The sequence below is a fragment of the Falco rusticolus genome, chromosome Z (assembly GCF_015220075.1).
Source record: "Falco rusticolus isolate bFalRus1 chromosome Z, bFalRus1.pri, whole genome shotgun sequence".
In the NCBI taxonomy this organism is placed as follows: domain Eukaryota; kingdom Metazoa; phylum Chordata; class Aves; order Falconiformes; family Falconidae; genus Falco; species Falco rusticolus.
The window spans coordinates 81,941,521-81,955,551 of record NC_051210.1 but is presented as its reverse complement, the minus strand read 5'-3'; the positions used below and the strand labels follow the sequence as shown (position 1 = coordinate 81,955,551).

General features: G+C 48.1%; 1 protein-coding gene across 2 annotated transcripts in view; it reads left to right on the top strand.

The window, feature by feature from the left end:
- Positions 1 to 301: 301 nt before the first annotated feature.
- The window catches only part of MYO5B (myosin VB), a 148,940-nt gene continuing 135,210 nt past the window's right edge, over positions 302 to 14,031 (top strand). Inside the window, exon 1 of one of the 2 annotated variants that reach the window (XM_037374114.1) lies at positions 302 to 427. In XM_037374114.1, the coding sequence (XP_037230011.1) occupies positions 401 to 427 (27 nt within the window). In that variant the 5' untranslated portion in view covers positions 302 to 400. The remainder of the gene's footprint in view (positions 428 to 14,031) is intronic. The other variant, XM_037374113.1, reaches the window with a different exon arrangement.

Below are 14,031 nucleotides of genomic sequence, written 5' to 3'. Positions count from 1 at the left end.
AACAAAAGCTTACACAAGCCATGAAGAAAAGTGCTGGTCCCGCCGCCCGAGCCCGGTGAGAAGCTGCGCCCGCAGGCACCCAGCAGCGCGGAGCGGGAGGGCCGAAGCGGGCCCGAACCGAGCCGAGCCCTGCCCGAACCGAAAGGAGCCGAGCCGAGCCGAGCCCTGCCCGAACCGAAAGGAGCCGAGCCCGAGCCGAGCCGAGCCGAGCCGCCCCATACCTGAGCGGGGCGCGGCAGAGGCGGAGCCGCGCTGCCTCCTCCTCCCGCTTCTCTCGCCGCGCCGCTCACTCCCGTGCCCCGGCCGGCGGCGGCGAGTGTAAAGGTCGGTCGGTCGGTCCGGCGGCGCCGCTGTCTGCCTGCTGATCCCATGCCCTGCACCTAGCCCGCCCGCCCCGGCCATGTCCGCCGTGCAGCTCTACACCGAGGTGAGCGAAGCGTGTGTGTGTGTGTGTGTGGGGGGGCTCCTTGTATTTTCGGGCGGTTGTTTCCCAGTCCTGGAGGGACCCACAACTTTCCCCGCACCCCCCGGAACGGCGCTTGTGGAGCGGAAGGGACCCCCCCCGGCCGCCCATCGCCTCACGGCGGGCACCGGCCCGCCCTGGCAGCCGGGACGGGTGTGGTGTTGTCGTCGTCGTCCCCTGGGGTGAGCGATCTCTCCCGGGGTTTCACCCGCCCGGGTGGGCGGTGTGGCGGGGGTTCTTCAGGGAAGGGTGAACTTCGCCCCTGGGCTGCGGCTGTGGCAGCGTTGGCTTCTCCTTTGCGGGGTCTGTCACCTCAGGGGGCGAACGCGCAGCTAGAACACGCTCAGCTCCCCCAGATCCTCACAGAAAAATTTCCCCCCCTCATATTATTAAAGCCTTGGTGCGGAGAGAGAGGTGAAAACAGCCCGTACAAGTGCTGTAACTAGCCGAAATGCTCTCAAGGCGCCCGGTTTTGAGAGTCCAGCTTTCTGAACGCGATCCCCGGGTGGGGGCGGGAGCGAGGCGGCCGCGGGCGGTGGCGGGGCAGGTGACATGGCTGGTGGCCTCGCAGGGTGCCGCGCCGCCGGGCCGGGGCGCCCTGTGCCGGCCGGGGGGCAGCCGCCCGCCCTCCCCGTTGCTTCCCGGAGAGAAACCCAGATTTGCTTCTGAAAAGTGTGCCTTGTGGTAATGGGAGGCTCGGGTGGTGATTTTTAAGCAGAGCCTGGGATCTAGGCAAGATACCACTTTTTCAAATTATTTTTTTAAATCATTTTGTGGCTGTGGGATACTGAGGGAGCAGCGGCATTCCTGGCGCTGTTCGGGCTTTTCACCCCTTTCCCAGTGGGAGGTTTGTGTCCGGAGAGATCTTTGCTGGTTGACTTGGCCTGATGAAGGAGCTCCTCGCAGGCACCCGGAGGCCACCCGGTGCGGGCTCGTGCGGAGGGAGCCCTCTCCCCGCGCTCCGCGGCTTCCCGAGGCTACTGGGAGTGCTGCGGGCAGCCGGGATCCAGGGAATGTGCTTAGTAAAAGCCATCAATAACGCTAGGCAGGGGCTCATCGAGAAAAGTGCTTGGCTTCAGAACACTTTTTGCTGAAAGACTGTAAAGTGCCAGCATCATCTACTGTCATAATGAGAATTTTAGTGTTTTAAATTCTTCCTTTGACCATGGTCAGTGTAGAGATGCTGCCAGATTGGCACCAGCCCTCTCAGGAAACTGCTTTTTGTCTCCGTGCCAGTCTTCTGGGCTTAACTTTGCTGCAGATGTCTGCTTCTGTAACTCGTTTCGCGGACAGCTTTTATGTAAAATTGGGGGGTGCCACTTTTTTTTTTTGCCATCGAAATCAAACAGATGAAGGATGAATTGTGAATCTGGTAGCCCCTCCTTTGAACCTGTGGGAATTTAAGAAGCCCTGTTGGATTGAGTTGGGCTGTCTGTGAGTGAGCTAACCCTTGTCCTTCTCAGGAGCTCTTCAAAAGCAAAGTGTCAGGTTTGGAAAACGTTTTTCCATGGGATAAGTCTGAAGTGGAGCACGTACAAGCCATGGTTAAACTGCTTAGATGTGCTGACCACAGTGTCTCATTGGATGAATGCGTGGATGCAATGGCAAGTATCCCTGGGGAGGAGGAAGGCTGGCTGCAAGTGCTGTATTACCCCTGTCTGTGGGCTGGTTCTAACAACCAGGTTAATTGATTCTTAACTCAAGAATCAGGTAATTAACCTATGTTGTATTTTTATGCTAACTTGGTTAGGTTTATGTTCCCATTCATCTGTTGAATGGGTATAAGGTGGCTGCTGGGGCACTGCTTGTGATCCTGGCTGCTGTACAGGGACTTTTTGATGAGGCACTTGAGAAGCGATGGGCATTTGGTGACAATCTGTGCATGCTGTTAATTTTTAATTTATTTTGAATAATAAAAAAGACCTTTTGATGAGAGCTGATGTTTCAGTGCTGGCCCTTCTGCTGGTGTCTGTCTGTCATGTGATGACACTTTAGAGACACAGCTGTGGTGGGGCCGTGGATGGTGCCTTAAACCCATATGAGTCTGTCATCTGTGGGGCTGAGTGGTGGTGTTGCGGTGAAATTTAGGGCTGTCGTGCTGGGCTTAGAAGCAGCAGGAAAGTGTTCTCTGTGACTTTGAGTATATAAGAAAAAGAGCACAGAAGGCTTTAAAAAACCCCAACAAACCCAACAGCCTGAAGATGCCGAGTCTGATGATGCCAGTTGCTGACGAAGGTCCTGAAGATGAAGCAGATAAGTTGCTCTGTAGCCTGCTCTTAGCATTAAGGAAGGTCCCAGTGCTGGCTTGCACGTCACCTCTGTGTGCATGGAGGTGTTTGGCCCTGTGGCCTGTAGCTCTGCTGGGTGCTTACAGCTTGTATATGGTAGAGGCTTCCAAGAGTGTGGTGTGGAGAAGACAACCTGCTGTGGTGGGCTGCCCTGCCCCGATCAGTCGGGTGCTGGTGCACCCTCTGCACATGGCTGCTGGAAGATGCTTTCACGGAGTAGCTGGGCAAGGGAATGAACAGAGAAAAGGAGCGGGGAGGAGCAGGAGAGCTTCAGTGGGGTGTTACCATGCAGGAGATGGCTTTCCAAGTGCAGAGATAGGGCCTCCTGGATCACCTTGTTGGCAGGATGAGGATAAGTTTTTTTGAGGGAAGGCGGACAATCCGGCTTGCTGGAATCAATACAGCTGTTTTGCCAAAAGCCTATTGATCAGATGTGCAGTGTTGCGTTAGCACAGCCACAGTGGTACCTCCCTTGGAATCCTTCCTTCTGCTGCTTGAACCAGGAGGAGAGAAACTGTTGGGGAGCCACTTCAGAGTGGCTGAGTGAGGTCCTCGCCCCTCTCCTTCCTGCTGGGCTGTTATGTGTTGTGTAGAGAGCCCTTAACTTCCACTTGATGCTTACAGAAGATCTCCAGGGACATGTTGTATTTTCTTGGTGCTTAAGTTCATGTTTGTTAAACCATGCTGATAAATTTGCTGTGTTAGACTCAACGCTGCCCTGAGGAGCACTTAAACTGGAGAGGAACCCATCCTGGAAACACCAGCAGCTGTGAATTGCTGGTGGAAGCCCTTCCCATGTGATGTCCCATCTATGCCCCTTTAAGGGCAGGGATGACTGGTGTTTAATAGCCCCCATCAAATGAGGTAATTAGCAGCTGTACCTAATTACAGGCATGAGAGTAGTTCCAAAACTGCATCAACCTTCAAGCATGTAGGACTCCACTTGGGTAAATAGTTATGGGGAGACCATTGTAATACTCTTCTCACTCCTGATGCAGTACCTGGGGACTTCTGGATTACCTGGCTGTGGATTTCATTCTGTTGCAGAAGCAAACAGGAATTTAATGTGACTTGTGTCCCAGCAGAAGAGGAGCTGTATGCTACAGGGTGCAAACCTGGTCCTGGAAGCTGCCAGCACCAGTGCGTGCAAGAGGAGCAGGGGAGGTAGTGGCATTGAGGACTCCTGCTTACAAAATCTTGTTCCAGATAGAGAATTGGTGGAGTTTTGCATAACCTCTGTATCACCTGGTTACCCTGAGCAACCATCTTTCTAAGGCTGTCCTGCTGCTGCCACCATGTTCCCAGGGTTCCTGCTGGAGCATGGTAGCGGTGGAACTTGCCCAGCTGCAGCACTGCCCAGCCAAAGTGGTTGTAGCTGGGCAGGGGAATTTCTCAAACCCTATTTAGCTGAGCCAGGAGGCAGAGGCAGCTCCCTGTGTGCAACGATCTTTCTTTCCTCTCCAGCCGGAGAGCCCTCTAAAGAAACTTGTTGCTGATGCAGCTAAACTACAGCCAAGGTAACTGCAGTCCAGTCCCTGTAAGCCTGTGCAGATGCCAGCGTTACTCTGTAATGAGATAACAGGGATGCTCTGCTCCTGTGAGCTGAGTTTTGGGTGGGATGGAGGGAGGACATTGCCCCTGGAAGATGCAGCCTGCAGCAATGGCTTGATTTGCGGCATTAAACTGGAGATTAGACTAGTTTGTGTAGCTAGCCTTCGTTACTATAAGGTGAGGCTCTTCATGTTACTAAAACAAATACAATTGCTTTTGCTTCTGGATGTTCTGCTCTCTTAAAGGCACTTCTTAAAATATGTTAATTGTTAATTTAAGTGTAGCCTCTGAACTTCATGCAAAATAGTGCTTCTGCCAGGCTAGGGAATCACCAGTGCCTTTCTGCTCCTGGGGTGTTATGCAGCTCAAGATATGCTCTTGAGAGCGTTTGCAAGCTCTGGATGAGTAAGAGACCAGGGTATTTTTTTTTTTTTTATTTTGTTTCCTCCTGTTGTGCTAAGTGACTGTTATTTGCCAAGTATTTTTTAATAGATGATAGAACTGAATGCATTAAAAAAATCCTAATGGCTAGTGTTGGGTATAGAAAACGCTCTGGTTTTTACTTAAAGTTGTTGTATTAAATAAAGTAGCTGGAATGACTTGGTGGCTTCTTTCCCTGGGAAGAAAATTTTCAAAAGCGAACAAATATTGCCAGTGTGATCACACACTGATTGAGTCAATGAATTGGCATAAACCTTCTGGCATAAAACCTTTCTGAAAATGATTTATTATTCAAGGCTCGGGGAGGATTCATCCTTAGTGAATGCCTATGTGCTGTTTTGGGGTTGAGGGGCAGCTGGGAAGAAGAGAGAAGATTTTGTGTGTTTTGTGTAGAGAAAAATTTCCAGGAATAAGTATGGGGCAAAGGGGAAGTTTGGGGTTCAGTCCCAGGACATCATGGGACCTTTGGTGCAGAGCTCCTGAACTCCTGCCTCTGCCATTTGCAGCTGCTGGTAGGAAAAGCAGGTTATACTTGAAGGGGATTGGTGGTTTTTTTTCTGTCTTTATTTTAGATTATGAGAACACGTCTCGGTTGTGCCACAAAGGACAAGGACGACTCGGAGACCATGCTGGGATTTTTATTTAAAGATGGGGCTGTCTTGCTGAAGGAGCCAGATCCATCGGCATCCCTGGGCTCCTCCTGATCATGCCTTATTACTAGCTGCAGTAGCAGAGAGAAAATAATTGAAATGTACAGCAAGATTGCTCCAGCCAGCTCTCTGCACCTGCAGAGCATGCCAAGGGCATGGCCACCTCCACAGCACCTTGGGGACTACCTTGACTTCCCTGGGGACAGCATGGGGGAGAGAAAAGCAGAGCCAAACTTGGGGGGTTAGATGCCATTCAGTCCACCCATTATAACAGCCTTGAGTAGATGCAAGGGAGGTGTGAGATGTGTGTTGGTGTCTTTGTGGGTGTTTCACTCTTCTGAATGCGCAGGAGATGTCCGGAGGTCACCCCATGGTTTCCTGGTGCTGTGCAGATACATACCCTGCTGCAGGGAACGGCGTACCCGTGGCTTTGTGCTGCAAAAATAACTGGTTTTTGTTATTGCAATTGTTCATCTCAGTTGTGCATTTAATAGCGCCTGTGTTGAGGTTAGATTAGAGCCACTGAGCTATAAGAAACATGGAGCTCAGTGCAGGTGCTGGGGCACAGCCCCAGCAATGACTCTGGCAGGCTTAATCAGCTTGATTCCTGCTATATGCCCTCTTGCTGGTAGGGTTTAGGTAACTGCCTTTTAAAAAAATGATCAGGGGAGGAATTCTTAAAAATACTGTTTAAGGGTGTGAAATCGAGGGAGGAGGCTGCAAATCCCAATACACACAAGCCCAAGTTGCAGCAATTTGCTAGTTTAGTTCCTAGGTGAAGGGTGGAAACCTGGGGACTGGTAGGTCCAGAGCCTGAGGTAGTGCATGGCTTGTGCTGGTTCTTATGGGATGAGTTGGTCCTACCCTTTTCTGCCCTGTGGAAAGAGTGTGTTTGTCACAGGCAGCCTGGCTGCTGCTGAGGAGTGCATTTACAAGGTAGGATTTTTGCTCACTTATTCTCTGCTGCCAATACCCAGGTGTAGAAAATGGTGACCCTGAACATGAATGTGCACGTACCTTCTGATGACCATGAAAGAAGGCTATATATGTTTGTATCTATATTTTTTTATATATATACATGTTTGAAGCTGGTCTCAGTTTGCTGTAGGTGCAGTGCAGTTCTAGGCATGTTGGGCTTTTAATTTACACATCAATTGGTTTGTAGCTCTGGCCAAAAAAGGAGTAGTGTACCCTTACTGTGATAGCTGTCTGGCAAGGAAGCCACAGCAGTAGTCTAACTTCAGTGTGAAGGTGGACTTTGCACCTTCTGAGTTAGTCAGCGGTGTAATAAATAGCAGGTAGCGTAGGTGAAGCCCTGGGTTGTTTTTTTGTTTTGTGGTTGGCTTTTTTTTTTTTTTTTTTAAGGTGGTGTTATTTTCTGCTCTTTGACCTGTTCTGCAAACAGAGGCATTTTGTGGCAGTTAAAGGAATACCAGTATGAACTACAATTCAAGTCAGGAAAATGACTGCTTTTACAGCAGCGAAATCTCAAGCTTTGGCAGGCACTGAAATGTTTGCAAAACATTTTAGTGAAGAATTTGCTATTTAGCGAAACTGAAAAAAATTGCTGTGAATTTTCCGTGTCTTGTATTGGTTGTGTAAAGCAGTTGCCCTTGTATGCCTCTGGCCCACTGAAAGACACATCTCGTGGGGTTGGGTTGGGTTTTGGCTTAGCCTGGTCCTCCAGAAATGAGCAGAGACCTGTCCAGAGATGATGGTGGGACTGGTGAGTAGTGGGCTTCACGTAGCCTTTCTCGTTTGAACAACTGGAGTCATGGTAAACTCATCGGTTTTACTAATGACGCTGTTAAGGATTTGGTACTTCTGCTCTTTGCCTTTCCTGGAGTATTCGGAGGATTTGGAGAGGAACATCCCTGCAGGGAAGAGCTTGCACCTTGGAAATGTGACTTTTCAGCTGTGCTCTCCTCTTGTCCTTGATTTGTCTGTGTCCAAAGTCTTCTCCAGCCAACTGAAACCTGTGAGCCATGGGAATGGGTTAAATGTGTCCAAGGCTGAACTATAGGACTACAAGAACTATAAGCAACGCTGGTCTATAAACTCTTACTATAAGGAATATAAGCCCTTAATTGCAGGGTATGGCCCCGAACCCGCAGCTTGGTGCAGGTCCTCCAGAAGCATGGGTTCCTGCTCCTGACCTGCTGTGCCACCATCCTTCACCGTTGTTAATGAAATCCCATTTGATTTTTTTTAAAAAAATAGATTTATTTTCTCCTCCATGAGAATTTTTTTTTATACTGGCATTTAGTCCCCTGTACTCGTCCATCTGAAGCTGGTGGTGCTGTTAGGACATTCAGACCCTGCTCTGGCAATTACAGCAGGTCACCAACGATACTGTGTAACGCATCTTGCTGCCCTCCCCAATACTATTTAAGGTGTAGGGCAGGCTGTAGGGGATACCCTGGCCATGTCCTCCTTAATGCATGGCCATCACCACCTCCTTCGGTCCATGTTTCGTGTTCCCATATGGGCATTGGTGGTGGTACCAGTGGGGTGGTTTTGTGTTGGTGTGCTCCGGGTGTTTGGTGCTAATGTGGCTTGGCTCCGCAGGAGGAGGTTTGTGCTGTGTCCACCTGTCCATCCTGATTTTTGGATCTTCCCATTGGCTGTCATGTGTCCTTCTGCCCATGTGTCCCTGTTTACCACATGCTTCCAGCTTAGCTCTCCCTTGAGAATTTCTCTGTGCCTGAGATTGACCTTTCCACCCATGACTGCTTCCCATCCTGCTGAACCTCAGGCAGCCCTGTGGGGCTGGTGGGCTCCATGAGGTGGTAAGTTTCACTTGGTGATTCCACTGAGGTGTGGAGCTGGTGCTTAAACCCGGATAATCCTTACTCTCACCCTTCCCATGAGTCATTGCCCCAGCTGCCTTACAATAGTCTCACCGAGGTGTGAGGTGCTGGTAGGATGTGCTAACCACCATTTACAGGGCTGTTGGAGCAGGTTGTGTTCTGAATGAATCACAGCCACTACTTATCAAAATGACATGTTGCATCTTGGAGATGCATTCTGGAAAGTTACCACTCTTCAAAGTAAAAAGACCCTTAATATATTTAAAGATGGGTTTTTAAAATCATGGGGAATGGTGATGGGAATGTCCGTTTTCTTCTGAAAGCCCTGCAGGGATGATTTTGGGTGGCTCAGGCAAACCTCCAGCTGCCAAATCCCTGAACAGGCTGGACATGGGCAGGCAGCTGGGGCTGCCAACGTGTGTGGTAGCAAATGAGTGTTGAAAACTGTTTTAAAAAAAATAAAATAAAATTTGAATCCCTGTGCATGCTGAGAAGCTGGTCCTTGGTGCTATGCCCCACGTGAGCAGAAAGTCAGCGTAAGCATATCTCAAGGCAGCGAGTGGATGCAGAGATGCAGAGATGATGGAAGCTATAATTTTCAATCTAATTAAGCTGAGTAACTCCCTTGTGTATTTATGCTTCTTAATTACTTTGAGCTCTAATAACATGGGTGCTGTGGGTATTGCTGTTTCTTGAGCAGTGAGTGTGATGTCCAGCTGGAGTGGAGGAGCAGTACCCACTGAGTGCTTTGGGGATGGCGTGGGTCTCGGTCAAGGACAGTTAATCTCCTGGTGGGGTAGGGATGGGGAACTGAAGGTGGCTTTCATGTGGCTGTGCTGGCTTACTGTGGTCTTGGATTGGTCCCACATCTCCTGATAGGACTGTGTGTCCTGTTTCAGGGACAAAGTGGAGGTGTAGGAGAAGAAGGTCCTGCCCCAGACCCACACAGACCTCAGCAGGAGGTGGATGTGTGAAATAACAGTGTGGTTCTTGCCAGCCTTTCCCATGGTTGTGGAGAGCCTGTTTCTGGCTCAGCTGATGCCTGGTTTCACCACTACATTCAGTGGCAAAAAATAAAATAACAAAGGAGGTGAAAGACCAGGTGGTCCTCATCCAGTGCTTGGTCAGTGTCTCCTGTCACCGTGCTGTCCCCTTCTTTCCTGTCTCCACCTGCCCTTGTAAGAAATGACTTCTCTGCTGGATAGACCATGAGCACCTACCTGCACTGCCATCTTGTAGCACCAACAAGGCATGTTTTGGTTGAAACAAGAACTTTAATGCTGCTAAAAAGTTGTGGAAGCCCCATCTACACAGGGTGTCAGCATTTCACTTTGGGGCTGGTGGAGAGCTGCCCTCAGGGGTGTCTGCCATGTCTTCCCTACTCTTGAGTACTGGGGTTTTCTCCCCCAGGTTCTGGTGTTGCAAGGAAGGAGAAAGAAGGGGTAAAATTTGGATGTCTTAAGCATACAAATCTGAATTCTAGAAAATACTTGTGCTCAATTTTAAAGGGCTGATGCTTTGGGTGCAGCTTGTGGCAGAAACAGCAGTGGATTTCAGCCTCACAGTGCTGCTGCTGCCCTGGGGGTGCTTTCTGCTGCCCGGCCCCTCGCCTGCTCACCAGGAGCTGCTTTGAAGCCTTGTGTGCTCTTGCTGTGCCAAAATAAACTCAAAGAGTCGAGGCTGTCGGAGCTAATCTTCATCCTTTTGTGCTTTGCCCTCCCTGGTGCTGTTTTGGTGAGCAATGGCTGTGCTCACGCCTGCTTGTTTTAGGGAAATCCCTCCCCAGCATGGGAGCATGGGGGCTATCCTTGTGGCAGTAGATGGACGTGAGCAGTGCTGCCCAGCTTTGAAACACCTGAAATATCCACCTGCTTGACCATCACGGTAGGCCTAAATCATCTTTAGTAACAAAACTTGCTTGAATTTGCCTTTCGGCACCTGACACTCCATGCTGGAGAAGATGAGATGGCTGAGGCTGCTTCAGGCTGGGAAACTCCTTGCAGCCCCAAAGAGCAAGCTGTGAGCAGGCTTTTCCTCCCCAAGCACTGCTGCACTGATGGTTACATCCCAGAATTCAGCATCAGGCAGAAAAACTGCTGATGTTACCCAAATGCGGCCTCCTTGAGGCCCCTCTTTTTGTCCAAGGAATAGTGTGGTGCAGAAGGCTGTATTTTTAAATAAAAAAAGTCAATTCTGTTTCTGAGAACATCCTATTTGGCAATGCCAAAAAGTCTGTAGACTCTCCAAGATTTCACTGGGGTTTTTTTGGTTTGGGTTTTTTTTTTTTTTTTTAATTTTTGGCTGAAAAGGGTGCTGTCTCCTAGCAGTCTTTGCTCTGGTACAAAGTTTCAGCACTGGAAGGCAATGTGAAGTAAATCAGCGGAACGCAGACCCTGCTGTTGCTTGCTAAAGTTTGCCCGGATCTAGTCTAATTGCCAACCTGGTAAGTACTTAGAAACTCCAGCTCTTTTCCTGCAGGGAAGGAGCTCAGCCCAATATCCAATCCCTCTGGCAGTACTTGTCCCAGCTGAGCATCCTGCTCGGGTGCTGGCATCCTTCTGCTCCAAAAGATGATATTTTTGAATCCTTTGGATATAAATTGTGCCTGAGCAATTTACTTGCTGTTGTATCCCAATTTTAAATGGTATTTTCTTCTTTAAGTAGCAGGTTTATTGGTTTTTTTTTTTCCTTCTTTTTCCTTTTAGTCTCAGATGACTCTGCTTTAATATTCATTCATTTGTGAGGTATTACCCAGATTTAGACTGTCATTAATTTACAGCACAATAGTTTTTGGTGTCCCTGCTTGAAGAGCAGACTGGATGCTGTGGCTTACAGAACATCCCTGGGACTTTAGTGTGCAGAATCCTGTGTATCAGACAACACGTAAGTTAGCTAGGTTTTAGCCTTTTAGCAACTCTGAAGGCAGTTTCTTGTCTCTCCATATTCAGTACTAAAGGCTGAATGTTTCTAAAGGAAGAACCTTGCAACAAAACAATCTTAATTTTCCTCAGTAATATTTTGGGGACAATCTGTTGGTGACTATTTTATCCAGCATGCCATCTCTTGGCTTATAACCCTTTTTGATGTGGCTCATTCAGGGGAAAAATGGCATTACACACTACCTCAATCACTCAGATGTCAGAGAGGATATCGCGTTTGACTAATCAGGGGAAATTTGGGAAGATTTAGTAATGCCAGGAGACATGACCCACTTTCAGATAAACGCTTTTCAGACAATAGAGGTTGTGCTACATGGTGGGGGAGGGAGAAAAAGTCACAGAGTAGAAATAATTAGTAATTATAATTTTGAAATTTTTATTTTCTTGTGCTGACTCTTTCCCAGGCTTGGGATGCATGTTTGCTTTCTTGTTATGTTGTTCCTCAACCCCCCCTCCACCCCCCCCCCTTTGGTTATTTTGGGGTGTGTGTGTTGTGTGTTTTTTTTGTTGGTGTTTTTTTTGGGAGTGTGTGTGTTGGTGTGTGGTTTTTTTGTTTGTTAGAAAAAGAAAATACTGGTACTAACTGGTTGTCAACAAATATGTGTTATCTGGAGATGGCCGTCTCTGGGCTGCAGATGCCAGTCACCTTTGGGATGCCCCTTTGGGCACAGGAGGTGGCTGATGGCTGTCATGATGGAGGGTGTTGGGAACTGTGGTCTAGCATGATGTGGCTCTGGTCTAGCTGTTGGTGACCAGCATTGACTAGGGATGGGGAACCTGGTGTGGGAGTTTGCCTTGAGTGTCCCAGCTCAGGAGGGTGACCACCCTATAAAGTGTGCCTTAAGTACATAAAGAGAGAAGAATATTAATTTGTAAAGCCAGGTTTCTGTGTTTTCTTCACACCACAAACCTTCTATGTGGTTCATCCCTATACCTGTGTTATTGGGGACTTCTGACCAAAACAGCAACAGAAATTGCAGAGGTGTAGTACTATGATGCCTGTGAGAAAGCCATACCTGATGCTTGAAGTTGTAGTATATAAACTTTTTCTTCAAAGACAATGAGAGAGCATTCTTTAAGTAGTAGCTGCATGATTTTCAGCACTGCAAGTTCTGTCAGGCAGCTTGTTGTGGCTGTTCCTTTGTTCAGGGTTTTATCTTTGCAGCTGTATGAGCTGAACAAAAACAACAAAAAGTATGCCTAAAACTTATTATAACCTCTTATTAAACATAGTTTTGTAATCCTTCCAGAGTACAGCAACAACACTTCTGTCTTAACTTCATATTGTAGGTAAACTCTGGCAATTTCTTGCAATTTGCCTTGCTGGTGTGAGTATCTAACACAAGGGAGCAATGTCAGAGCCCACCTGAAAATGGGAAGATGAGTTGTGCTGCATGGGCAGTGGTTTTTTTTGGGGAAACTCCACCTTAAGGCTGTGCTGGAACTTCTGCTGGCTTCTGGAAGGGGATCCAAGTATTTAAAACTTCTATTGTTATTTTTGAAAACAATCTTTTGTATGATCGTTCAGCTGTGGCTGGTTTTTAATTTTTATTTTTGATTTTATTTTTGCCTGTAGCCGTGACTCTGTTGCTGCTCTTCTACAGTAAAAAAGGTGCTCATTTTCTAAGTGTTGCCCAGATTCTCTTGTTTTGAGAGCCATGCTACAACAAGCTTTAAGCATCTTTACCAAGCAAGTTAGTGCCTTCCTGAAGTTAAAGTCTTGCTTCTTCTGCCTTTAAGCTTCAAAGCTAGTAGACTTAACAGTTTTTTGGGTGCATCTCTGTTGGTAAATGCTGATTTTATGTGCTGTTGCTGTGATAGCTGCAAGGTGTGTAGCCCTGGTTCTTTTCTAGATAAATCCATTTCCTTTGCACATATCTCTGGGTTGTTTGGTGAATTGATCACTGGGTATTCATGGGGGCTCTGAACTTCAAATTATCATTGTGTCCCTTGAAATACTTAAGTGCAATTCTGAAGCATTAGCAGCGGATGTTGAAGCCTGGATTGAAGTCATGTGTGATGCTGAGAGCTTGTGTGATCTTTGGATGACTCAGGAGCGATGGTACGTAGTCAGGCAGGAAGGTGGTCTTGCTGCTTCTGTAAGCACCGGTGTTGCTGGTGCCTGCCTGCTCACTCTCACGTGCCTACGAAGCAGATGGAAGGTTGAGAAGAGCTAAAATACATCTGGGATCTGGACAAACCTGTCCTGCAGTCAGGCTAAACTTCAATATAGTTAATTTGTCTGGGAGGGAAGAGCCCGTTTTGGAAGGACTTGGCTCCACTCCTCCTGCTCACACAAAACGTATGTAATTTAGCAAGTCAGGACAGAGCAAAGTGTGGTGGTCAAGGCTTGAAAGAGCCAGCCCAGCAGCTGGATGTGCTGGAAACAAATGCAGGTTTGAACCATGGCTCGTGACTTGAGAGCTGCATAGCTTTTGAAACGCTCCAAGAGACGGAAGGGCCCTGGCTGCATTTGCCTTACCTGCTTTAACCCCATAAACAGCACTGACCCTTGCCTCTTACATGTTTTTTGTCTGATTTATGTCTGCTTTAAAGCTGACTGCTGTGTTAACACAGTTGTCCAGTGCCCATGATTGAGGCTTGGAGGAGTTTCTTGGGAGTCACAGCACTCATCAAAAGGATTCATGTTAGATGGTTGAGCTGGGTTGTGTTAAGGATGTTTTAAGTTGTTTTATGGAAGCAGGCCAGTTAAAAATGGAGACTTAGCTTTGTTCACCCTTTATTTTCAGGTAGAGCTGAAGAAAAACTAAGCCACCAGAAAGCCATGTGTAGGTCTTGTGCTCTGGTAATACACCTGCAGCGAGGGGGTGGGTGGAGCTTCCTTCATCCCATCAACACTTGATTGCACTGAATGTGGGCAGTCAAGGC